At 53.1% G+C, this 27,240-nt stretch overlaps 1 protein-coding gene across 1 annotated transcript; it reads left to right on the top strand.

Annotated features, from left to right (window-relative positions):
• EIF3D (eukaryotic translation initiation factor 3 subunit D) lies at window positions 1-27,240 on the top strand. Its single transcript, XM_061577219.1, has 15 exons — window positions 1-288; window positions 2,730-2,775; window positions 5,431-5,567; window positions 6,966-7,057; window positions 9,637-9,706; window positions 10,520-10,635; window positions 11,925-12,057; window positions 12,859-13,006; window positions 13,997-14,127; window positions 15,280-15,365; window positions 20,418-20,547; window positions 21,845-21,987; window positions 22,403-22,595; window positions 24,145-24,244; window positions 25,930-27,240. The coding sequence occupies exons 1-15, from the start codon at window positions 166-168 to the stop codon at window positions 25,950-25,952; spliced, it is 1,671 nt and encodes a 556-aa protein (XP_061433203.1). The 5' UTR covers window positions 1-165; the 3' UTR covers window positions 25,953-27,240.

The following is a 27,240-nucleotide window of genomic DNA, read 5'->3' on the forward strand; positions in this document are numbered from 1 at the left end:
ATCGTTTCGCGAATCGACTCACCGATTCCTTTCAAGGCAACGTGGTGCGTGTGTGAGGGGAGCGGTTTTTCCCGAAAGCGAATTTCACGATCGCGAATTTTTCTTCTCTCGTCCCTCAAGAAACTCTCGCGACGAGGAGACGCGGGGGCTGCTGCCGCTGCTGCCATGGCTCACTTCGTGGCGCCGTTGATCCAGGACAACCACAACGGATGGGGTCCCTGTGCGATTCCAGAGCAGTTTAAAGACATGCCCTACCAACCCTTCAGCAAGGCCGACCGCCTCGGCAAGGCGAGAATTGCACAACAATTATACAGCACACGCGTTGAGAAGTCCTTGTTGTTATTGAGTTCTGCTAATTGTTCGGTGTTTCTTTGTTGTTGTTTTTGTGGGTTCGTTGCAACGCGTTTGGGTAGGCCGCCGGGGTTGGTTAGGTTAGCGCAGGCTACTCGTACAATGACCAGGCCTCAAAAACGAAAGTTTTAATTTTTTTAATTTAAATAAATAATCGTCCGCAAGTTAAAATTTTAACTTGCGAACGATTAGTTGTGTAATATTACGTGCCGGGGTTTGTGGGGGCGGTGAGCGGTTGCTTGGAAGCGTCTAATAGTTTGTTCGATACATCGTTGGAGATTATTGCGTAAGCCTATCTCAGCAGGCCGCAGGCTCACGTGCGCTCACAAGTCACGGCTTATTATGTCACATTCCGCTGTTAACACGACTTCAATCGTCTTAAAGTTCACGATTCGTTGAACTGCGCGTTGTCCCGTTGCACGCACTCGTTTGAATCGCTTACTCCGTGTCCCTCACGTGGCCAGAATTCATCTCCTGTGAGTTGCAGCCACGTCTTGGACTCAAACCTTGACCCCAACATCTCAGCGGTGATGGTTCAGCGTCTCCAACTTGGCGATTATGAACCCCATGAGAGTGGGAGAGAGACACCCACACCCAGGGGTTGAACCCTCAACACAGGAACTCAGCAGTGATGGTTCAGTGTCTACAACATGGCCATTAAGAATCCCTTGAGAGAGAGACACCCACACCCAGGGGTTGAACCCTCAACACAGGATCTCAACAGTGATGGTTCAGCGTCTACAACTTGGCGATTAAGAATCCCTTGAGAGAGGGAGAGAGACGCCTACACCCAGGGGTTGAACCCTCAACTCAGCATCTCAGCAGTGATGGTTCAGTGTCTACAACTTGGCCATTATGAATCCCTTGAGAGAGAGAGACACCCACACCCAGGGCTTGAACCCTCAACCCAGCATCTCAGCAGTGATGGTTCAGTCTCTCCAACTTGGCCATCATGAATCCCTTGAGGGAGGGAGAGAGAGACACCCACACCCAGGGGTTGAACCCTCAACCCAGCATCTCAGCAGTGGTGATTCAGCATCTCCAACTTGGCCATTATGAACCCCATGAGAGTGGGAGAGACACCCAGACACAGGGGTTGAACCCTCAACACAGGAACTCAGCAGCGATGGTTCAGTGTCTACAACTTGGCCATTATGAATCCCTTGAGAGAGAGAGACACCCAGGGCTTGAACCCTCAACCCAGCATCTCAGCAGTGATGGTTCAGTCTCTCCAACTTGGCCATCATGAATCCCTTGAGGGAGGGAGAGAGAGACACCCACACCCAGGGGTTGAACCCTCAACCCAGCATCTCAGCAGTGGTGATTCAGCATCTCCAACTTGGCCATTATGAACCCCATGAGAGTGGGAGAGACACCCAGACACAGGGGTTGAACCCTCAACACAGGAACTCAGCAGCGATGGTTCAGCGTCTCCAACTTGGCCATTAAGAATCCCCTGAGAGAGGGAGAGAGAGACACACCCAGGGGTTGAACCCTCAACCCAGCATCTCAGCAGTGATGGTTCAGTCTCTCCAACTTGGCCATCATGAATCCCTTGAGGGAGGGAGAGAGAGACACCCACACCCAGGGGTTGAACCCTTAACTCAGCATCTCAGCAGTGATGGTTCAGCGTCTCCAACTTGGCCATTATGAATCCCAGAGAGAGGGAGAGAGACACCCACACCCAGGGATTGAACCCTCAACCCAGCATCTCAGCAGTGATGGTTCAGTGTCTACAACTTGGCGATTATGAATCCCTTGAGAGAGAGACACCCACACCCAGGGGTTGAACCCTCAACACAGGAACTCAGCAGTGATGGTTCAGCGTCTACAACATGGCCATTAAGAATCCCTTGAGAGAGAGACGCCTACACCCAGGGGTTGAACCCTCAACCCAGGATCTCAGCGGTGATAGTTGAGTGTCTCCAACTTGGCCATTATGAATCCCTTGAGGGAGAGAGAGAGAGACACCCACACACAGGGTTTGAACCCTCAACATAGGAACTCAGCAGTGATGGTTCAGCGTCTCCAACTTGGCCATTAAGAATCCATTGAGAGGGAGGGAGGGAGACACCCACACCCAGGGTTGAACCCTCAATCCAGCATCTCAGCGGTGATAGTTGAGTGTCTTTAACATGGTGATTATGAATCCCTTGAGAGAGGGAGACGCCCACACCCAGGGGTTGAACCCTGAACCCAGCATCTCAGCAGTGATGGTTCAGTCTCTCCAACTTGGCCATTATGAACCCCAGAGAGAGAGAGAGAGACGCCCTGATCCATTGTTTAAACCCTCAACCCCTGAGCTAAGCGGTAATGGCTCAGCACCTCTGACCCCGGCTACTATGAACTCCCTCATCTTGATTGTCATTTTGTTGCAGGTTGCCGATTGGACCGGATCCACGTACCAGGACAAGCGCTACACAAGTGCGTGCCATTAACTCGGTCGAAATATCACATTTACTCACAAATTGTGGGGGGGTTAAATGAATAAAAAACATTCACGATTGTTTTTTTTCTTTTAACCGATTTCATTAGTGCTTTGTAAAAAAACATTTACTCCCGAACTTACTCGCTACACTGTAGGTCACAACACTTGTCGTTTTTACGTCATTTACCACACTGCAGGGCTCACTCAACCACTTCCACAAAGACTTTCAATCACATTTACTCACGAACTTACTCGCCACACTGCAGGTCACAACACTTGTCGTTTCAGCGTCATTCACCACACTGCAGGGACTCACTCATCCACTCGCACAAAGACGTTCAATCACACATTAACTCACGAACTTACTTGCTACGCTGTAGGTCACAACACTTGTCGTTTCAGCGTCATTCACCACACTGCAGGGACTCACTCATCCACTCGCACAAAGACGTTCAATCACACATTAACTCACGAACTTACTTGCTACGCTGTAGGTCACAACACTTGTCGTTTCAGCGTCATTCACCACACTGCAGGGACTCACTCATCCACTCGCACAAAGACTTTCAATCACATTTACTCACGAACTTACTTGCTACGCTGTAGGTCACAAACACTTATCGTTTCTGCTTAATTTACTCACACTATTCCACACGTGTGACTTTGCTCAATTCAAGAAAAGTGTCAACACTCAACGATTACAACTTGATAGTGCTGTTTGTTGCTGGTCGTTTTCTGTCTGAGGCTCAGCAATTTTATTTAAAAAATATATATATATATACAGTAGACTCCATTATTCGCATGCGGTTTATCTGCTTTGGGAATTAATTGTGCACCTGAGATTTTGACATTAACAACTCATGGATTTTCCCTTAAGCCCAAATTAATTATCTTAAAGCCGTTATACATCGTTATTGTTGGAAATGTTTATTTCAAGTCGCGTGCTTAAACGGAAGAAATATGTTTCTCTGGTTAACCCGAATTCTACGTGATCGCCTCTACAGTACAGTAGTTGCCATATCTTTACGACAGTGGGCGGAGTTTGATTGCTGTTGATTGGCGTGGCTCTGAAAGTGTTATCACTGAGCACGCACGTCGATCGGTTGGTCATATTCGTTCTCAATCGAAACTTTACCGATGTTCGTGGATTTTGGCACAGATCCGGCGGAAAATGTTCATGAATTTGGATTATCCGCGATTTGGAATAATCCGCGGCCGTCTTCACCGTCATTAGCGCGGATAATCGGGAGTGCTGTTGTACGTAATTACTCATCGCAGTTTTTTGCGTGGATGGTCATAATTCATGCGTGCAAGATGACTGCTGTGTGTGTGTGTCTTAAATTTCGATTTAAAGCTTTCGTGACTGCAGGGATTCATCTTCTTGGTTCTTTCGGTAAAGTCACGTAGAATGGAAATAATAAAATAATAAAAATAAAACATAATAAAATACAATTCTCACGACGTTTCGGCCACAACGCAAGCAGCCGTCCTCATTCTTCACCTGAGGACGGCTGCTTGCGTTGTGGCCGAAACGTCGTGACTTTACCGAGAAGATGTGTATGACTTGTAATATGTCGGTGTGTGTGTATGTGGTAGTACATCTGTGTGTGTGTATGACTTGTAATATGTCAGTGTGTGTGTATGTGGTAGTACATCTGTGTGTGTGTATGACTTGTAATATGTCAGTGTGTGTGTATGTGGTAGTACATCTGTGTGTGTGTATGACTTGTAATATGTCGGTGTGTGTGTATGTGGTAGTACATCTGTGTGTGTGTATGACTTGTAATATGTCGGTGTGTGTGTATGTGGTAGTACATCTATGTGTGTGTATGACTTGTAATATGTCAGTGTGTGTGTATGTGGTAGTACATCTGTGTGTGTGTATGACTTGTAATATGTCAGTGTGTGTGTATGTGGTAGTACATCTGTGTGTGTGTATGACTTGTAATTGGTCGGTGTGTGTGTATGTGGTAGTACATCTGTGTGTGTGTATGACTTGTAATATGTCAGTGTGTGTGTATGTGGTAGTACATCTGTGTGTGTGTATGACTTGTAATATGTCAGTGTGTGTGTATGTGGTAGTACATCTGTGTGTGTGTATGACTTGTAATATGTCAGTGTGTGTGTGTGGTAGTACATCTGTGTGTGTGTATGACTTGTAATATGTCAGTGTGTGTGTATGTGGTAGTACATCTGTGTGTGTGTATGACTTGTAATATGTCGGTGTGTGTGTATGTGGTAGTACATCTGTGTGTGTGTATGACTTGTAATATGTCGGTGTGTGTTTGTGGTAGTACATCTGTGTGTGTGTATGACTTGTAATATGTCAGTGTGTGTTTGTGGTAGTACATCTGTGTGTGTGTATGACTTGTAATATGTCGGTGTGTGTGTATGTGGTAGTACATCTGTGTGTGTGTATGACTTGTAATATGTCAGTGTGTGTGTATGTGGTAGTACATCTGTGTGTGTGTATGACTTGTAATATGTCAGTGTGTGTGTATGTGGTAGTACATCTGTGTGTGTGTATGACTTGTAATATGTCAGTGTGTGTGTATGTGGTAGTACATCTGTGTGTGTGTATGACTTGTAATATGTCAGTGTGTGTGTATGTGGTAGTACATCTGTGTGTGTGTCTGCGTGTGTGCGAGTAGACAAGTATTCGTCCCAGTTTGGCGGGGGTAGTCAGTACGCGTACTTCCACGAGGAGGATGAGGGCAGCTTCCAGCTGGTGGACACCACCCGCGTGCAGAAATCCATCTTCCAGAAGAACCGCATGAAATTCACTCAGGTGTTGTGCAGACACACGCGCACCTGTTCCCATGGTTACTGTCGCTACATTGTTTTTATAGCGTTATTTTGGTGATTTAGAAAACATGTGGGTAATCTATATTGTATTATGGTTAAATATTTTTTTTCACCTACGTGACTTTACCGAAAGAACCAAAGAATATAAATCCTTGCAGTCACGAAAACTTCAAATCTAGAATTAATCTAAATTGTATTACGGTTGTTATTGTTTGACTTGCATCACACTGGGATTTTTGCACACAGCGTTGTAATACGGCGGGTTTTTTTTTTTGGAAGATTTGCTGGTTTATCCCAGGATGTTTCTGTCGTGCGTCGTCGCTTTAAGATGTTCTCCGCTCACATTTTGTTTGTTGCGGTTGCACCCGACTCAAGAGCCGCATGGCTCACAGGGCAACACCTTTAATAAATGAAACTTAAAACGTAGACACACAAGTGTGTATGTATACACACATCTATGCATAGCTGTCAACCCATACGGTTTAGCCGTATTCTTGTACAGGGAAATTTAGTTTTCAGGTCCACATGGCGTGCAGCCGTTTGTCATGTGACTTTGTAGGATGAACGTTGAGATTTATGAGGAGCACGGGGTGACCAGTGAGGTCTGAATTTGTCCGTAATAAGGTAGGGCACTAAATTTCTATGTAAAGCTTTCGTGACTGCAGGGATTCATCTTCTTGGTTCTTTCGGTGAAGTCACGTAGAAGGGAAATAATAAAATAATAAAAATAAAACTTAATAAAATACAATTCTCACGACGTTTCGGCCACAACGCAAGCAGCCGTCCTCAGGTGAAGAACAGGTCTGTCGGGAAGAAAGGTTTGTCACAGAAGGTAGGGCACTGATAAGGGGTTGACGGGTTTGTCTACGTACATAGATTTGTATCCATAGCGTTTTTTTGGGGGGGAGGGGTTAGATTGCGTAAATACAAATGTGTCGTTAAACCCGCCACAACCCAACACAGTCAATTAGTGAGGTTTGTCACGTAAACCGAAACTTGCGAATTCGTTACTAGCTCGGCACCCCGATGTGTTCTAGAGTAAACACACTACAACATTTACGAAAGCCTACGTCTTAAACTGATACGTGTGTGTACGTATACGCATCCACACGTGTTTGCATACACACGCATACCCTTCCCCATAACACCTCTAGCCCTGTGACCAACACAACTACTTTTTACTCTGCGATTACCTTCAATACAACCCCTACCACTAGCCCTGACGCTAGCCCTTCAACAAATACCACTACCTCTAGCCCCAACATGAGCCTTGCACCTCTAACACTATCCCTGCCTCGAACGCTTCTCCCTAGCGCTACGCTTAACACTACCGCCACCGTAACACGCTGTTGTGTGCGCGCGTGTCTCTCTCTCTCTGCAGCAACGCAACATGCGCCGTGAGAAGGAGCGCAGGCTGCAGATGCAGGCGCTGAACATGCAGACCCTGTCCAAGAGCGCCAAGCAGAAGGAGAGGTCCGCCCTTGTTACGAGTCGTCGTTGCCCGGTGGCCATTCTGTTGCACGTGACGCAGCTTGTCGCCCTTCACGGGACTCGTCGTTGACTGTGTGCGTGGCGTGTGTGTGTGCGTGTATGTGTGTGCGTGTGTGTGGTGTGTGCGTGGTGTGTGTGCGTGGTGTGTGCGTGGCGTGTGTGTGTGTGCGTGTGTGTGGTGTGTGTGGCGTGTATGTGTGTGCGTGGCGTGTGTGTGTGCGTGGCGTGTATGTGTGTGCGTGGCGTGTGTGTGTGTGCGTGGTGTGTGTGCGTGGCGTGTGTGTGTGTGCGTGGCGTGTGTGTGTGTGCGTGGCGTGTGTGTGTGTGCGTGGCGTGTGTGCGTGGCGTGTATGTGTGTGCGTGGCGTGTATGTGTGTGCGTGGCGTGTGTGTGTGTGCGTGGTGTGTGTGCGTGGCGTGTGTGTGTGTGCGTGGCGTGTATGTGTGTGCGTGGCGTGTGTGTGTGTGCGTGGCGTGTGTGTGTGTGCGTGGCGTGTGTGTGTGTGCGTGGCGTGTGTGTGTGTGCGTGGCGTGTGTGGTGTGGCGTGTGTGTGTGCGTGGCGTGTGTGCGTGGCGTGTGTGTGTGTGCGTGGCGTGGTGTGTGTGTGTGCGTGGCGTGTGCGTGGCGTGTGTGTGTGCGTGGCGTGTGTGCGTGGCGTGTGTGTGTTTGCGTGGCGTGTGTGTGCGTGGCGTGTGTGTGTGTGCGTGGCGTGTGTGTGTGTGCGTGGCGTGTGTGTGTGTGCGTGGCGTGTGTTGTGTGCGTGGCGTGTATGTGTGCGTGCGTGTATGTGTGTGCGTGGCGTGTATGTGTGTGCGTGGCGTGTGTGTGTGTGCGTGTGTGTGTGTGCGTGGCGTGTGTGTGTGTGCGTGGCGTGTGTGTGTGCGTGGCGTGTGTGCGTGGCGTGTGTGTGTGTGCGTGGCGTGTGTGTGTGCGTGTGTGTGTGCGTGGCGTGTGTGTGTGCGTGGCGTGTGTGTGTTTGCGTGGCGTGTGTGTGTGTGCGTGGTGTGTGTGCGTGGCGTGTGTGTGTGTGCGTGGCGTGTGTGTGTGCGTGGCGTGTGTGTGTGCGTGGCGTGTGTGTGCGTGGCGTGTATGTGTGTGCGTGGCGCGTGTGTGTGCGTGGCGTGTGTGTGTGTGCGTGGCGTGTATGTGTGTGCGTGGCGTGTATGTGTGTGCGTGGCGTGTATGTGTGTGCGTGGCGTGTGTGTGTGTGCGTGGCGTGTGTGTGTGCGTGGCGTGTGTGTGTGCGTGGCGTGTGTGTGTGTGTGCGTGGCGTGTGTGCTGTGTGCGTGTGTGTGGTGCGTGGCGTGTGTGTGTGTGTGCGGTGGCGTGTCGTGTGTTATGCGTGGCGTGTGTGTGTTGCGTGGTGTTGTGTGCTGTGGCGTGGGGTGTGTGCGTGGCGTGTGTGTGTGTGCGTTGTGCGGGCGTGTGTGTGTGCGTGGCGTGTTGTGTGCGTGTGTGTGTGTGTGGTGTGCGTGGCGTGTGTGTGCGTGGCGGTGTGTGTGTGCGTGGCGTGTGTGTGCGTGGCGTGTGTGTGTGTGGTGGCGTGTGTGTGTGCGTGGCGTGTGTGTGTGGTGATGTGCGTGGCGTGTGGTGTGTGCGTGGCGCGTGTGTGTGCGTGGCGTGTGTGTGTGTGCGTGGCGTGTGTGTGTGTGTGTGCGTGCGTGTATGTGTGTTGCGTGGCGTGTGTGCGTGGCGTGTATGTGTGTGCGTGGCGTGTATGTTGGTGCGTGGCGTGTGTGTGTGTGCTGGCGTGTGTGCGTGGGCGTGTGTGTGTGCGTGGGCGGTGGTGTGTGCGGGCGTTGTGTGTGTGCGTGGCGTGTGTGTGTGGCGTGGTGTGTGTGTGTGCGTGGCGTGTGTGTGCGTGGCGTGTGTGTGTGCGTGGCGATGTGTTGTGCGTGGCGTGTGTGTGTGTGGCGTGGCGTGGTGTGGCGTGGCGTGTGTTGGTGCTGTGCGTGTGTGTGCGTGCGTGTGTGCTGTGTGCGTGGCGTGTGTGTGTGTGCGTGGCTTGTGTGTGTGCGTGGTGTTGTGTGTAGTGGCGTGGGTGTCGTGTGCGTGGCGTGTGTGTGTGTGCGTGGCGTGTGTGTGCTGTGGTGCGTGGCCGTGGTTCGTGTGTGTGGTGCGTGCTGTGTGTGTGCGTGGCGTGTGTGTGTGTGCGTGGGCGTGTGTGTGTGTGCGTGATGTGGTGTGTGCGTGCGTGTGTGTGTGTGCGTGGCGTGTGTGTGCGTGTGTGTGTGTGCGTGGCGTGTAGTGTGTGTGGCGTGTCGTGTGTGCGTGGTGTGTGTGTCGTGGCGTGGTGTGTGCTGTGCGTGTAGTGTGTGTGCTGTGCCGTGGGTGTGTGTGCCCGTGTGTGTGTGTGCGTGGCGTGTGTGCGTGGTGTGTGTGCGTGGCGTGTGTGTGCGTGGCGTGTGTGTGTGTGCGTGGCGTGTGTGTGTGTGCGTGGCGTGTGTGTGTGTGCGTGGCGTGTATGTGTGTGCGTGGCGTGTATGTGTGTGCGTATGCGTGGCGTGTATGTGTGTGCGTGGCGTGTGTGTGCGTGGCGTGTATGTGTGTGCGGTTGTTAGAGACCGGCAAAGGATTCAGAAACTGCAGAAGCAGTTTGGAGGGAGACAAAGATGGGATCAGAAGGGGCAGGTGAGACCATCAAAGTTGTTGTCGTTGTTGTTGTTGTTTGTGTTGTGCTGTGGGGAGCGGTGGGTGTAGCGGTTTTCGCTACGCTGCGCTATGAACCCGGTGACCCGAGTTCGATTCCCGCTCACGGCCAACACCGGTGACGATTATCTGAACAGGTCCTGGGCCTCTCCTAGGTCGACTCGGCCTCAAATGAGTACCTGGTGCTGTGTGTAAACATCGCCACTGGGGAGACAAAGGCGGTCGGGCGTGGTGCTGGCCACCCACCCCCTCATATACCATTCTGGCCTTCATAGGTGCTCGCTAACAGCACTTGCCCCTACAGTCTGTTAAGGCTACACGGGGGATCTTTGTCTTTGTGTGGTGCTGGCCCACCTACCCACCCCCCCTGCGTGCAGTGCCGGCCTTGATAGGTGCTACTCGCTAACAGCACTTTGCCTCAGCAGTCTGTTAAAAGGCTGTACGGGGAGTGTGTCTTTGTGGTGTATCTCAGTGTGTGTGCTCTGTGTGTATATCTGAATGTGTTTATCTGTGTGTGTGTGTCCTTTGTATCTCTGTTTTCTACATCCCTGTGTTTCTCGTTGTATACTTTACATCTCTGGTACATGTGTATGTGTATCTCTATGTAGATCTGTCTCTGTACATCCCTGTGTGTGTCTCTACATCCTGATGTGTTTATCTCTGTCTGTATCCGTGTGTGTGCTTCTCGCTTGTCGTGCCTTATCGCGGCGTGTGTTTCTGTACATGTCTCTGGCTCTGCTCATGCGTTTCTCTGCCTGCATCCCCTCGTCCGCGTCTCTGCGCACGTGTGAGCAGCAGAAGCCACGCGACTCCTCCGTAGAGGTCCGCAGCGACTGGGACGTCAAGGAGGAGATGGATTTCCCGCGACTCATGAAGATGAGATACGTGGATGTGGCTGAGCCCGTTGACATGTGAGCCTCTTCTACTCCACAGCGTCGGCAGAATCGTCAATTAGAATCGGCGTCATCGTCGTCGGTAGCAGCAGCGGTATCGGCAGAAACGGTTGTAGCAACAACGGCGGTATCGTCATCATCAACACTATCATCAGCAGTAGTATCAACAGAAACAACACTAATATAGGTTTTTTTGCGTTAGATCGCGTGAATATGAATGTGGTGCTGGCAACCCACTCGTGTGGCCTGCTGGTCTTCATAGGTGCTCGCTAACAGCACTTTCCCCAATGGTATTTAAAGGTTATACGGGGGCTCTTTGTCTTTGTAGCGGTTGGTCCGGTGTGCTATGAACCCGGCGACCCGAGTTGGATTCCCACTCACGGCCGATGCCAGTGACGATTATCTGAATCGGTCCTGGGCCTCCCCAAGTTTGACTCGGCCTCAAATGAGTGCTTCCAGATGTGAAGTTTTCGTGACTGCAAGGATCCATACTCTTTGGTTCTTTCGGTAAAGTCACGTAGGTATGAAATAAAATAAAAATAACTCAATCACGACGTTTCGTAGGCAACGCAAGCTTCCGTCATCAGGTGGAACAACCACAGCAATTTTTTTTTCAATGTGATTAATATGATATGATAATATGATAATATCCTAATTACCTCGGGGCTACAACAGCTTAAACCCCCGCCCCCGACTCCACACCCCCCGCCCCTGCATCCCTTCTCCCTGGCTCTTACCCTATGTAATGGCTTGCCACGTACAGCTCTCTCTGCCCACTACAGTAAAAACTATTTTGCTGTGGTCGTTCCACCTGATGACGGAAGCTTGTGTTGCCTCCGAAACGTCGTGATTTAGTTATTTTTCGATTTAAAGCTTTCGTGACTGCAGGGATTCATCTTCTTGGTTCTTTCGGTAAAGTCACGTAGAAGGGAAGTAATAAAAATAATTAAATAAAACATAATAAAATTATTCTCACGACGTTTCGGCCACAACGCAAGCAGCCATTCTACGTGACTTTACCGAAAGAGCCAAGAAGATTAGTTAGTTTTATTTCATTTTCACCTACGTGACTTTACCGAAAGAACAAAATGAGTACTTGGTGCGGCGTGTAAACGCATCGCCGCTTGGGGAGACAAAGGCGGCCGGGTGTGGTCCTTGTAACCCACTCCCTCGTGCGCCATGCCGGCCTTCATATGTGCTCGCAAACAGCACTTGCCCCAACAGTCTATGGGGGCGGGGGGGAGGTCTTTATCTGTATGATTGTAATAGTGGCCTGTGTGTGTATGTGTCTGCGTGTGTCTGTGTAGAGAGTGTCTGGGGGAGCTGGAGCACTATGACAAGGCGTTTGACCGCATCACGACGCGCTCCGAGAAGCCGCTGAAAAGCATCAAGAGAATCTTCCACACGGTCACCACCACCGATGACCCCGTCATCCGCAAGGTCTCCTCCTCAGTGCAACAACAACAACCACCGCCGCCATTCGCCACTGAGTGGCGGCGGCGACGTCACCACGGCGCGCTTGTGCCAGGCTAGGTGCACTTTGAGGACACGCCAAGTGTCGAAGGCGAGCTAGCAGGTCACACGACACCCAAGTGGGTTGACCGACTGAGATGAATGGCCGATGCACCACCTGTGCCCCCTGCTCTGCCAACTTGCTGTGCTTTAGCCACCCGGTGCTCCGCGCGTTGTTGTGAGCGTCGCTCCTTCTGCCCTCGTTGCTAGAAGGCAACATCCTCCATCTGTCGAGGAGGATCTTTCACGAGCCTCCTTCATAAAGGCTGATCTTGACACCGCTGATCTTTCTGTACCACATCAGCCGATCTCTTCTCTTGCGTGTACCACGTCCTTTTAGACCCCTGCATCCGGCACGTAGTGGTTGGGCATGCGGGCTACGTAACCCAGCCAATGCAGCCTTGTTTGACAGATGAGCTCACCAGATCTCACACACGCACAAGTGAAAACTTAATTTCTTTAGAACTGCTTCTTGTGTTCAATTTGCTGTCCTTCCAAAGCACTTTCCGGTTAGCACGGTTGGCTGCGGACGGCGCGAAAGAAGTTGAACCTTCACTGCTGTTTCCTCGTCTGCGGAAACTTTGCAGCGTAGGAATTTTAAAGTGTCAGGACACGCCGTGTCGTTGTTCCGTTAAGTGCCGGTATGAGATACCGGTTGACCACTTCTCGTTTAAACAACCCTAATGTGCGTGTGTGTACATCTTTGTGCGCGTGTCCGCGACATCCCAGCTGGCTAAGAGCGAGGGGAACGTGTTTGCGACGGACGCGATCCTGGCGACGCTCATGTGCTGCACACGCTCCGTCTACTCGTGGGACATCCTGGTGCAGCGCGTCGGCTCCAAGCTCTTCTTCGACAAGAGGGACAACTCCGACTTCGGTTTCTACTCCCACCCCCCCCCCCCACGCATTCGCCTACACACCGGCGTTCTTGGTTGCAAGTGGCGGTGACGTCACTACGGTGGCCCCGTGGTGGCCTTCCCCTGGTGGTCTTTTAGTGCGGCCACCTGACGTGCCCCCCCCCCCCCCCGACAATACACAAATGTTAAAACGCCCCCCCCATCATCATCGTCGTTGTGCTGTCAAACGGCAATGGTTTCAAATGTGCGGCGGCACTCGCAGCGATGATGTCTTATCGACGAAAGTGCCCCCCCCCCCGATTGAAAATTGGTGAAGAACGCTGGTGTACACGACGACAACGGTTCCCCCGTGTAGCCTTGGCAGGGACTGTTGGGGCAAGCGCTGTTAGCGAGCGCCGATGAATGTGGTCACTCTCATTTAACTGCATCAAGAAAGTAACCGGCAGTGCCGCATCTATCGCCCATCAGGGGAAAGAACGCTGATCCAATCTTGACACCCCCCCAGCCAGAGACAGATCTGCAGGTTTGCAGAGCATTTCTCTGAGGTTTTGGGGGAGGGGAAATCGGTTCAGAACACATCATGGACAAGGTCGGGGTTGACCCCTGCTGGGGCTGCAGTGCCTCAAATATTGGAAGAAGTAGCCCACCCCCTACGAATGGCGGGTTGAGGTGCCCTCCGTTGAGCGAGTACGACGGGCACGATCCACGGTGTTGTTGAGACCACTTTGACGTGGCCTCAAAAGTGCCCCCGGCATGGCACAAGCGCCGTGGTGACGTCACCGCCACTTAACGGCGGTTGTCGTCGTCGTCGGCGAGACGTCGGACTCTGATTGTGAATGTTGTGGCTTGGCTCTCCAACACACCGGTTCGTGCTGTACGAGTGACGAATTGACGCATTTGTATTTACGCGTTCTAACCCAAAAAGCCTCTTGTGGATGATATTGGTCGCGTAAGCGTCCCGCCGCCACTACTTCTGCGTGTTAAACTCTTGTCGTGTGCGCGTGCGTCAGACCTGCTGACGGTGAGCGAGACGGCGAACGAGCCCCCGCAGGAGGAGGGGAACGCCATCAACTCCCCCCGGAACCTCGCACTCGAGGCCACCTTCATCAACCACAACTTCTCCCAGCAGTGCCTCAAGATGGTGTGCCACGCACGGGCACGCGCAGGGACACGGCGGGGGGCTGGGCGCACACGGGGACACATGAGGGGGCGAGATTAGAGACATAGGAACACATGGGGGGAGATGGAAGACACAGGGACACACAGGCACACACAAGGACACATGGGGGAGATGGGAGACACAGGGACACAGGCTTACGTGGGGGCACACGGCGGGGAGATGGGAGACACGGGCACACGTGGGGGATACAGGCATAAGCGGGGACATGAGGGGGAGACACGGAGACACACGGGGAGGAGATGGGAGACGCGGGGGGGAGATGGGAGACACGGGGGGAGAGATGGGAGACACGAAGACACGGGCACGCGCGGGACACATGGGGGTGGGGGACATGGGCACGTGGGGATAACCAGCGGGGTGGGGGCACAGTGGACAGATGGGAGACGCGGGGAGGAGATGTGACAATGGGGTATGAATGGATCGCCACCGACACTCAAACTTTCCCCATCGCGGGTTTTCCTTATCCCGGCTTTGACCGTCCACGCCACACGTGTTGAGGTACAGTTCTCACCCCATTGCGCTCCTGTAGCGCGACCGCTGGTTTTCTGTGGGCTTTATAAACACGTTGTCCTGCGGAGGGAGCTGGTAGGAACGTTGGGTTGCTCGGTCAATGGCCTGCAGGGTCAACGGCGGCGTGGTGTATTCCGCAAATATGCCCGACTGTGAGGGCGGGCACAAGCCGGCGTGAGTAGGTTAAACGTTGAGTTTTATAAGGGCACCACGGGGTGACCAGCCCCTCCCCACCCAGCCCCACCCCTCCCACCCCCCACCCAGCCCCACCCTCCCCACCCAGCCCCTCCCAGCCCCACCGCTCCCAGCCCCACCCTCCCCACCCAGCACCCCTCCCCACCCAGCCCCTCCCCACCCAGCCCCTCCCCACCCAGCCCCTCTCCACCCAGCCCCACCCTCCCCACCCAGCCCCTCCCTTCCCACCCAGCCCCTCCCCACCCAGCCCCTCCCCACCCAGCCCCTCCCCACCCAGCCCCACCCTCCCCACCCAGACCCTCCCTCCCCACCCAGACCCTCCCCACCCAGCCCCACCCTCCCCACCCAGACCCTCCCCACCCCTACAAGTCTGTTAAGGCTAAATAGGGATCTTTGTGCTGTGTTCAGGGTGCAGAGAAGTACAAGTTCCCCAAGCCCAACCCCTTCACGGAGGATGACCTCCAGGGAGCGGAAGTTGCGTCTGTGGGCTACAGGTGAGATCCTCCCCCAACGTGTTTGTGCGCACGTGCACGCGTTTTACGTTTAACCACAAACTGAGATCTCAAACAGAATTCTGAAGCGCCGTCTCGGCAGGGTGGACCCGAAAGAAATCCGCGGATCCCAAACATAACTCTGTAGCGCCGTGTATCAGGGCTGGACCCGAAAGAAATCCGCGGATCTACTTCCGAAATACGTGGAACCTTTTAGATTATCTGTGGCAGATATACAATGAGATTATGATCGGTGTTTGTTTATAAAAAAAAACGTGCGGTTAGTGAGCACCTATTAAGGCTGAGGGGGCGGGGGGTGGCTAGCACCATGTCAGGCCTCCTTTGTCTCCCCAGTGCTGCTATTTACACAACAGTTGTTTAAGGCCGAGTCGACCTAGAGGAGGCCCAGGACTGTTCAGATATCGCTCCACTACTGGGTTTGATGTTTGTAAGCGATGCGCTAGCCACTGCTCCACCACTTCCTACACACAAAGATCCCCCGTGTAGCCTTTAAGACTTGTTGGGGCAAGTGCTGTTAGCGAGCACCTATGAAGGCCGACACGGCACACGAGAGGTTTTGATGGCCAGCACCACGCCCATCCACCTTTGTCTCTCTAGTTGACGCTGTTTACACACCGCACCAGGTACTCATTTGAGGCTGAGTCGACCTAGGGGGAAGCCCTGAACCGGTTCAGATAATCGTCACCGTGTTGGCCGTGAGTGAGAATTGAACCCGGGCCGCTGGGTTCGTAGCGCAGCGCGCTAACCGTTACACTACCGCCCCCCACTGTTAACCAACACACACGCACACACACACCTACACACACACACGCACACACCTACACACACACCTACACATTCACACCTACACACACACCTACACACACACCTACACACACACACCTACACACACACACCTACACAACAACAACAACAACAACCGCCATTCGCCACTAAGTGGCGGTGACGTCACCACGATGCTTGTGCCAGGCCAAGTGCACCTTGAGGCCACGTGAAGTGTCGAAAGCCCGCTGGCAGGAGGTCACGGGGCAGACCCAGGTGCCACGGGTCGACTGACCGAGATGACCGAGATGACTGGCTGATGCACCACCTGTGCCCCCTACTGTGCCAACTTGCTGTGCTTTAGCCACCCGGCGCTCCGCTCGTTGTTGTGAGCGTCGCTCCTCCGCCCTCCGTTGTTGTTGGAGGGCGACTGCCTCCAACTGCCCAGTAGCGTCCTTCACGAGCCTCCTCCACTGAGGCCGATCTTGACACCGCTGGTACCAGTCATCGGCAAGTCCACTCAGCTCCACGTCCTCCTGTACCACATCACTCCATCTCTTCTCCAGCCCGTGCCGCGCCCGTCTAGCCCCCTCGATCCGGCCGAACAAAAGCTGTTTAGGCATGCGGTGGCTGGGCATGCGGGCTACATGACCCAGCCAACGCAGCCTTGCCTGCCGGAGGAGCTCACTGATGGGACTTTGCCCAGATCTTTCAAGGATTTGTGAGCTCCTCACACAATCCAGCCTGGTTAAACCCAGGATGGATCGTAGGCAGGCCAGCCTAAATGTTTCCAACCGGCGAAGATGCTCCACCAGGGGGGTCCACGTCTCGCAAGCGTAGAGAAGGGAGGGAATGACCGTGGCCGAGAAGACCTGAAGCTTCGTGCGGAGCGACAGACCAGGTAGCTTCCACACAGCGTTACGCAACCGATGAAAAGATATTGCCGCTCGACTGATTCGGAGTGAGACCTCTGCTGATAGACTGGAGCCGGTCATAAGCACACTGCCCAGGTATGGGAAACTCTCCACTCTCTCCACAACTGCCCCATCACCAATTGGGAGTTGTGGGGGTGGAGTGTCCGATGGTACAAAATACCCAGGCAGGTGCTTAGTTTTGGTGGGGCTGATGGTAAGGCCCCACCTCTTGGTGGCACGCTCCAGTCTCAGCAGCAGCGTCTCCAACTCCTCTTCTGAATGAGCAGCTATTACCAAATCATCGGCATACATAACGTGGTTGACCAATAGGGAGCCATCCCTTGATCGCACCCGGGCGTCGATCAGCCTCCCATTATATCTGTACCAAATGGAAATTCCTCCGGTACAGCTATTGAAGGCTTCACGAACTACGCGGTCAAAATAGATGTTAAATAATGTGGGAGCCAGAGGACATCCCTGTCGCACCCCAAGGTGTACAGGGAAAGGCTCCGACTCCCGGCCACGTAGTTTTACCCGGGCCCGCTCACCATCATGAAGGTCCTTAATGATCGTGAGCAGAGGGTCAGGGACTCCGAAAGCACGAAGAAAAACCCAGAGCCCAGTCCTACTGATGGTATCATAGGCCTTGACCAGGTCAATAAAGCAGAGATGTAGGTCTTTTTGGAATTCCCTACACCTCTGCTGTAGCAGACGGACAGAAAATATGGCATCTGTGCAGGACCGCCCTTTCCTGAAACCGCATTGGGGCTCCGCAAGCCTCTCCTCAGCGTGCCTAGCAAGGCGATGTTGAATAATCCTTGCCAGGACCTTACCCGGCACACTGAGGAGTGAGATGCCCCTGTAGTTGTTACAGTCGGTACGGTCCCCCTTCTTAAAGAGGGGAACCACCAGGGCATCCTTCCAGTCCTGCGGAACCCGTCCAGTGGTCCAGACTGTTGTTATGATGTCATATAGGGCAGTCTGTGCACAAACGCCACCCTCCCTCAGCATTTCGCTTGGGAGATCATCTCTGCCCGATGCCTTCCCTGGTCTCAGACTCCGGATCGCCCTCAGTACTTCCTCAACAGCTGGCACCTCAGCCAGCCACTCACAGGGGGTGACCTCTTCCAATATTTGAGGCACCGCAGCCTCAGCAGGGTTATCACCACTTTGTGCCATGATGTTTTCCTGGCTGAGAGAATTTCCCTCCCCCAGGACTTCACAGAAATGCTCAGCAAATCTGCAAACCTGTTCCTGGGGGTCGGAGATTGGATCACCGTTTTTTCCTCTAATGATGGTAATAGGTGTGGCGCTGCAGGTTACTTTTTTGATGGAGTTAAATAGTGATTTGTGATCACGGGCCACTGAGGCAGACTCCATCTCCTCAGCAACCCGCGACCACCACCCATCCTTACAACGCCTTACGGCTCTCCGAACTTCCGAGCGAAGGCTGCGGTAAACCTCCTCATTCTCTGACGTGGGATGCTGTAGGCGATGAGAGTGGGCCTGACGCTTTTTCTCAATTAACCTGAACACCTCCTCTGTCAGCCAGGGTTTCTGGGGAGGTCTGGACCGCGTACCCAAAGCAGCCATTGCAGCTGCATGAGTCACAGTCTTAAACCTCGCCCATTTCCCCTCGACATCAGGTGGAGTGGGGGACGATGCCAACCCCAGCTGCAAGCGATGATGAAATTCTCGCTTGCAACTTTCATCAGCTAACTGAGACCAGGCCACTTTTGGTTGGAATGGGATCCTGGGTGTACACCCACCACCAGAGTGGAAGAAAGGCAGGCGCATCTTACAGATGACTAGTCGATGGTCAGAGGACAGATCAGCTCCACGGTAGGTCCTGGTGTCAAGGACATGGGTTCGCATCCGCTGGTCCGTCACTATGTAGTCCAGCAGATGTTCTTGCTTGGACCCGGCATGTATCCATGATGTTGTGTGGATGCGCCGATGCCGGAAGAGCGTGTTGGTAATTACAAGCCCATGGGCTGCACAAAAATCTAGCAGCCTCCTACCGTTATTATTGAGCTGATCTGGCCCATGCCTTCCAATCACTCCAGACCAGGTACCAGCATCATGACCAACTCGGGCATTGAAGTCACCCAACAAGATGACTCTGTCCCGAGTGGCCACTTTAGCCAGCACCTGTGACAGGAGGTCATAGAAAGCGTCTGACTCATCGGCTTTGCCTGCATCCCTCCACGGATGTTCGTCTTCGGTGGGGGCATAAGTAACCACGACCACCACTCCTCGCCTCTGGTTGATGGGAAGGCGAGCCCAAAGTATCCTGGGGCTTACAGCTTCCCACACCTCACCGCCACGCTCCCATGCCCCCTTCATTCTTTTGTTCAGAAGAAGAGCCACACCCTGTTGTTTGGCAGTCTCCTGCCCCGAGTAGAGGACTGTCCACCCCTCATGGTGGCAGGAGCCAGAACCGGTCCACCGGACCTCCTGAATGCCACAGAGATCCAGGCGGTACCGGTCCAGCTCCCGACAGAGGAGTGGCAGCCTCTCCTCCGCAGTGAGCGTTCGAACATTCCACGTGGCCATCCGCAATGGTTTTTTGTTGTTTCTGGAGGAGCCCCGAGGGTGAAAATTCAATCTCCTGGCTCCGCCAAATGGGGTTTGGCCAGGAGACGTCATAAAAGCCTGACCCCCCGGGGCCTCCGGCACAAGCTTATTTGTTACAGGTTTATGTTTAATTCGTGGTTTAGTGGTGGTTAATTGAAGGTGGAGGGGTTACCAGCCCCTCACACCCGTCCAGAGCCCCCGTTTAGCCACTGTGGCGGTCACAGACGCCATGAGGGGAGAGGCCAATGGGCATTGGCCCTCCCCCCACAGCACTGCCCACGACAATGTTGCCCGTCCGGCACCGCGAGGAGGTAGGAGGTTGTTTTGCCGGACACCTACACACACACACCTACACACACACACCTACACACACACACCTACACACACACCTACACACACACACACACCTTCGCACTCACAACAACGGCCGCCATTTGACACTTAGGCGGCAGGGATATCACCAGAGCGCTTGTGCCAGGCTACTTGCACATTGGGAAGTGTGTTGTTAAGGCTCGCTGTGTGCAGGAGGTCACGGGGCAGACCCGTTTGACCGACCTGAGATGACCGGCAAATGGCACCGTCTGTGCTCCCCACTCCGCCGCTCCGCTTCGTTCCAGACGCGTGGCGCTCCGCTCGTTGTTGCGAGCTTCGCCCCGATCCCCCCCCCCGCCCTTAGTTTTTGCCGTAGGGGCGACTGCCCCTAACTCTGCCAGGCAGCGTCCGTCGCGAGCCTCCCGATTCTCACGCGGCAACGTGGCCCTCCCCCTCCGTCCTCCCGCAGGTACCGCAAGTGGAAGCTGGGAGAGGACATCGAACTGATCGTTCGCTGCGAGCACGACGCCGTGCTGACCGGGGCCAACGGAGAGGTCTCCTTCATCAACATCAAGACCCTCAACGAGTGGGACTCGCGGGTGAGACACGTGGCAGAGGTCGCAAACGGGTTTTGATTCTTTACCCGTACCCGTACCCGGCCGCACCAGGGTCGCAAACGGGTACCCGTACCCTACCCGATACCCGAAAACCCGTACCCGGCCGGGTATCGGGTAGGGTACGGGTACGCGTACCTGATTGCGACCTCTGGGATGAAGCCATGTTGCAGGCGCGGGTGGGTTGATTCTAGGAACTTGAATTGTGAGAAGAGACAAGACGTTGGGAAATGAGTGACAAACGGTTACTCACCAGTGACTCACGGCCTACCCGGCTACCCGTACCCGGCCGCACCAGGGTCGCAAACGGCTACCAGGGTAGCCGGGTATCGGGTAGGGTACGGGTATCGGGTACCCGATTGCGACCTCTGACACGTGGACACGCGCTTAGTAATTGCCGGCCAGAGCGTCGTCAGGAGTTGTGTGTGCGTTTGATGTGTCTGTGTGTGTCTCTATCTGTTTATTTGTGTGGTGACATAGAATGGGTCACTACGGCGCTTACCGCCAGTTACTGATAGTGGAACGGGGAGTGTAGTAGCCCTCTCTGCCAGCAGGGCATGCAATGTCATAGAGCTGGTCCCTAGGGGGCGTAGTGCTGGTGGCTGGCAGAGAGGAGAGGGGGCATCTGAGGACGTAGCAGCCCGATTGGCTGGCGAGGGCACGTGACGGGCCAGGGTAAGGATGTGGGCCAAAGGTGACAGAAGGGACACGTGGGGTATGGCCCAGAACCTTCTGGGAGGTTACGGAAGGGGGCGGGAAGGGGGCGGAGCCAGGCCACGCTGGGGGGTATAACAGGGAGGTCCTGAGGCTGGGTCGGGGCTGTCTGCTGGAATGGAGTCCTCATTGCTGCGTCTTCCCCTGGGTCGTCGTGCTCGGCATTGTGGGTCAGGCAGTGTGCCGACTTCCTGTTTATGTCGTTATCCCGTGCATCCAGAGTTAGTGTGTGTCTCTCAGTGAACCCGCTACATTTCTACGTCTCTTTGTATCTACAGCTGTGTGTGTATCTGTGTATGTGTGTGTCTCAGTGAACCCGCTACATTTGTACGTCTCTTTGTATCTACAGCTGTGTGTGTATCTGTGTCTGTGTGTGTCGGTGAACCCACTATACTTGTATGTCTCTTTGTATCTACAGCTGTGTGTGTATCTTTCTCTCTGTTACATAACTAACGAGGGTCGTGTTGTGTAACAGGGTCGAGTGGCATCAGAAGCTGTGTGTGTTTATGTCTATCCGTTTATTTGTGTATCAACAGCTGCGTGTGTATCTGTCATCCCGCCTCGCTAGTTCTGTAACGGCGTCGAGTGGCGTCAGAAGCTGGACTCTCAGCGGGGCGCGGTGCTCGCCACGGAGCTCAAGAACAACTCGTACAAGCTCGCCAAGTGGACCTGCTGCGCCCTCCTCTCCAGCTCCGAGTACCTCAAGCTCGGGTGAGCGGCTCGTCCCGTGGACTCGCTCTCGCCCTCTCTCTCGCCCTCTCTCGCTCTCTCTCCCTCTCTCGCTCTCTCTCCCTCTCGCCCAGGGTGCGGTCTCTCGCTCTCTCACTCGCTCTCTCCCTCTCGCTCTCTCCCTCTCTCGCTCGCTCGCCCAGGGTGCGGTCTCTCGCACGAGTCGTGCCACGATGGCGGTTTTGTTTCACGGTGCGGCGGCAATCGGTGGCGCGACGCGGGCGCCGGGCGGGTTATCGTGGTGACCTCCCGTCCACCCGCTCATCGTGCGAGCGCCGTGCCTGCCTTCATCGGTGCTCGCAGACAAACGACGCGGACCGTGACGATCCTGTTTTAAACCGTAGACTTGGAATCTTTGAAATAATCGGGCTGCGTTTCAACCCCTGCCGTACCGCAGCTACGTGTCGCGCTACCACGTGAAGGACTCTGCGCGCCACGTGGTGCTGGGCACGCAGCAGTTCAAGCCGGGCGAGTTCGCCAGCCAGATCAACTTGAACCTGGAGAACGCTTGGGGCATCCTGCGCTGCATCGTCGACACCTGCATGAAGCTGCCGGAGGGCAAGTACCTCATCCTCAAGGACCCAAACAAGGTGGGACTGCCTCCCTGTCTGCCTCCCTGCCTGCCTCCCTGCCTCCCTCCCTGCCTCCCCCTCCCTGCCTCCCTGCCTGCCTCCCTCCCTGCCTCCCTCTCTGCCTCCCTCCCCCTCCCTCCCCCTCCCTCTGTTTTGTTGCAAACATTGAATCAACGAGACGGACGATAAGAATGGTGATGATGATGATCCTGATAATAATTGACGGTGGGGACGGTGACGGTGTTGTAATAGGTTTTTACCCTTTCAACTGGTACAAAAACTGACACCTTTATCCAAGGGATCATGTTTGCAATAACCACAACACAAGCAGTCAAAATGCAAACAAAAAGAAACAACTCTGATAATGATAATGAGTTGTACGCCTTTTGGCGTCATCTGGTCCAACACCAATGGAGACTAGGCTCTAAGAAAAGCTGTCTCGGGTGTGGACCAATCAACTTCAAGGACAGTGCATATCATTATCAGAGTTGTTTCTTTTTGTTTGCATTTTGACTGCTTGTGTTGTGGTTATTGCAAACATGATCCCTTGGATAAAGGTGTCAGTTTTTGTACCAGTTGAAAGGGTAAAAACCTATTACTATATTTTGCCGCTGGTAAAGGAGATGTCTCATAGTGGTGACGATGGTACTGCTCTGACTAATTCTGCCGCTCATGGTTGACGATGCTACTCTCTATACGCCTTGTGGCGTCCTCTGGTCTAACACCGTTTGAGACGAGGCTTTCTTTGTCTCTGGTGTGGACCAATCAGTTTCAAGGACAATGCAAATATTATCAGTGTGTTTTTTGTTTGCATTCTGACCACAAGTATTGTGGTCAATGCAGACATGATTCCTTGTAAAAGGTTTCAGTTTGGTGTTTTAAAATCTTAACACAACTGTTTTGTTGCCAGATAAAAGGGGAAAACTTATTATCATATTTTGGTACTGGCAAAGGATGCCCCATGATGATGATGCTGCTACCGATTGCAGCGGTGATCGTGCCGATGCAGCGGTGGTTGTGCCGATGTCCGTGTTGATGTGAGTGGTGATGTTTGTAATGGACGTTGGTGGTGATGTTGGTGGCGTTTATGTTGTTGATGGGTGTTAGTGGTGACGTCGTTGGTGGTGATGAGGATGGTGGTGATGGTGGTGATGGTGGTGGTGATGGTGGTGGTGATGGTGGTGATGGTGAGGATGGTGGTGATGGTGAGGATGGTGGTGATGGTGGTGATGGTGAGGATGGTGGTGATGGCGAGGATGGTGGTGATGGTGGTGGTGATGGTGGTGATGGTGGTGATGGTGATGATGGTGGTGGTGATGGTGGTGATGGTGATGATGGTGGTGATGGTGGTGGTGATGGTGGTGATGGTGGTGATGGTGATGATGGTGGTGATGGTGGTGGTGATGGTGGTGATGGTGGTGATGATGGTGATGATGGTGGTGATGGTGATGATGGTGGTGATGGTGGTGGTGATGGTGGTGGTGGTGCTTATCGTGTTAGTGGTTGTGTCGATGGTGTTGGTGCTGATGTTGACGACGGCGGTGCCGATGTTGATACTGTCTCGCAGCAAGTGATCCGCGTCTACTCGCTCCCTGATGGGACCTTCAGCTCGGAGGAGGAGGACGAGGAGGACGACGATGACTTGGATGAGGAGGAAGAAGAAGCCGGTGAGATTCCTCATCCTCACCGTCCTCATCATCATCATCACACCACCATCACACCGTCATCATCATCGTCATCACCACACCACCATCACACCGTCATCATCATCACCACACCACCATCACACCGTCATCATTAACGTCATCGCCCACACAGCCATCGGCACCGCAACCAAAAACACCACCTCCATCACGACCACTACCACCAAAGACAAAGATCCCCCATATAGCCTTGAACAGACTGTTGGGGCAAGTGCTGTTAGCGAGCACCTATGAAGGCCGGCATGGGACACGAGGGGGTGGGTGGCCAGCACCACACCCGGCAGCCTTTGTCTCCCCAGTGGCGATGTTTACTACACACCGCACCAGGTACTCATTTGAGACTGAGTCGATTTGCCACCACAATCACCACGACCACCACCGTTTTCACCGCAATCATCACCACCGCCATCACCCCGCACCGCCAAGTCACGACTAACACGCGACTAACACGCGACCAGCACCATCACTGCCATCGCCACGAGACCATCGCCACCGCCGTGTTGATGGCGGCGGTGCGAGGTGAGAGTTGGATTGCAAAACTTGTTTGCGAGAATCGCCCTTCCAATTCGCCGGTGAGAGGCGAGGCCGACACCGTCAATAATCGTCGCGCCCTTGGAGGCTTTGTGTGCGCGCGACATTGACCTTGCACGTGACATTGACCTTGTGTGGCTGCGTCGGGAGCGGGAGGGCGGTGGGAGCGGGGTGTGGGGGGGTGATGGGAGCGGGGTGTGGGTGGGCGTCTTATCAACACACATGACGTGCGATCATTGCGTGGTGGCCTAACCCCCAAAGAGATGAGCTCTGGCAACTCGCTGCCGCGTTTTTCGTGTTTGAGAGTTGCCGACTTTGCTTTCATTCCGCCGGTCATTGATTTTTTTCAGCGTTTGTGTCGTGCGCCCTCCTCCACCCGACACGGCCAAGCACGGTCAGCGTAGTGGCCGGGCACGACGCTCGTTGCCGGCCAACATTGGTCACGTGACCACTCAATTTAACGGGCTGTCGGGCGGTGACGGAAGGGGGTTGCCCGCACGCACGCTGGCGTTCAGCTCGGGCGGCAATATGGCCCAATAAATTTCCTGGCAGCGATTTAAGCCGCACCACCTCTACATAATAATAATAGGCTCAGTCAACCATTCTACACAACAAAGACTCATTTCCTGGCAGCGATTTCAACCGCATCATCTCTACATAACAAAAAGGCTCAGTCCCTTTGACACGCACCTTTACATCATCCGCACCTAGTTTACACAACAAAGGCTCTTTCCTAACAGCGTGCTTCAGCCGCACCGAACCTGACAACAATAATATTCAGGGCCTACCTTGGCTCCACCCACCCTCAACCAGTATATATACAAATACTGTTTCTTGGAATTTCTCTCACTTGATACAGCAATCGTGCTGTGACGGTTCCACCTGAAGACGGAAGCTTGTGTTGCCTCCGAAACGTCGTCATTTTTATTTTACTTTTATTAATTTAAATTTTTTATCTACGTGACTTTACCGAAAAAACCTAAGAATATGAATCCTTGCAGTCACGAAAGCTTCAAATCTAGAATGGCCCAATAAAAACTAAAACTGATGATCGGTGCCACGTGTATGCTGGAGCCCTCTCGCGTGTTTAACGTTGTTTGTGTTTGCTGCCATTGCAGGGGAGGAAGTCGTCGCATCCTAGACCCGGTGGTCATGTCGCAGTTCCACTCCAGCGCCGTCACCTCGTGCGCCGCAGCAGCGTCATCGTCGTCGTCAGCTTTGTCACGATATTATTTCTTTGCCGTTTCTGTGATGCCCCAAGCGACGAGTAGCTTACTGAGCAATCCCATTAACGCGCGGAGATCACTCCTCTACAGCGGTGGCCGGGGGATTCGTAATACAGCGCGCTTCAAAAGAAACGTTGACACTTATATGGGACCATCGTTTTTAATGGGAAAAGAACGGATGGTACGCTTACTCCTTGGTTTTTTCGGTGAAGTCACGTAGGTGAAGCAATAAAAATAAAATAAATGAAAACAGCTAAATTAAATCACGTTAAATACAGGAAAATAACTGGCTGCAGTTATTTTGCTGTGCCTTCTTACACCTGATGAGGGAGGCTTGTGTTGCCTTCGAAACGTCGTGATCTAATTGAGTTGTTTTCATTTATTTTATTTTTATTAATTGTTTCACCCGCGTGACTTTACCGAAAAAACCAAAGAGTATGAATCCTTGCAGTCACGAAAGCTTCAGATCTAAAGGGATTCTACGCTGTAACACGATAACAAATGTAACGTTAATAGCTTCAAAAAGTCAGTCACCACTTTGTCGCCATCGTCGTCACCGCGTGCCTGGAATCTTCTCCAGGTGATCACCGGAGCGCGAAGTTCGGCGCGTGTCTTGAGGTTATTGTCGCAAGTTCGCAGAAGTGTTCACGTTTCTTCTGAAGCAGCCCGTGTATTGGTGGGGGGATGAGAGCGTACATTGGCGAGATGTTAGCTACCTCGCCCGGCGTACAGGAGATTGGTCGTGGGTTTGATCCCGACCCTGACGCCTCTCTATTTGAAGTTTTCGTGTCTCTCTCTCCCCCTGGCGGTCACGTGGATTTTTCTCCGGGTCCTACAGTTTTTCCCCTCCACATTTGGATGGAATCGAAGTGCGTTGAAAGTATTTGGCTGCTATAAATTCCCACGTGATTAGCCACTTCGTTGAGCCGTCATTTGTGGCCAGATCGCTTCTGAAAAAAACATCTACCCAGCTCAGTAGGCCACACACCTGCCTGGCAAAATACAAATATTAATATTTTAACATTACTATGATCCAGTACAGAACCCTTGTCTCATCCAACATAGAGCCCCATCCAGAACATTTCTCTCTACCAAAGCAGAACCTTTGCAATGACGCGCTGTGACGGAGCTCGGTTGTGAACAGCGAAATTTGACATTTTCCTTAAAAAAAACAAAAATCAATAAAAAGGAAAAATGGTCTTA

Source organism: Lethenteron reissneri, chromosome 63 (genome assembly GCF_015708825.2).
Source record: "Lethenteron reissneri isolate LAM-NWPU_2019-01 chromosome 63, ASM1570882v1, whole genome shotgun sequence".
NCBI lineage: Eukaryota > Metazoa > Chordata > Hyperoartia > Petromyzontiformes > Petromyzontidae > Lethenteron > Lethenteron reissneri.

Coding starts and splice junctions, on each gene's coding strand:
- EIF3D (XM_061577219.1), top strand. CDS start 166: ATGGCTCACTTCGTGGCGCCGTTGATCCAGGACAACCACAACGGATGG. Junction 289..2,729: donor AGGCCGACCGCCTCGGCAAG/GCGAGAATTGCA, acceptor ATTTTGTTGCAG/GTTGCCGATTGGACCGGATC. Junction 9,707..10,519: donor GATGGGATCAGAAGGGGCAG/GTGAGACCATCA, acceptor ACGTGTGAGCAG/CAGAAGCCACGCGACTCCTC.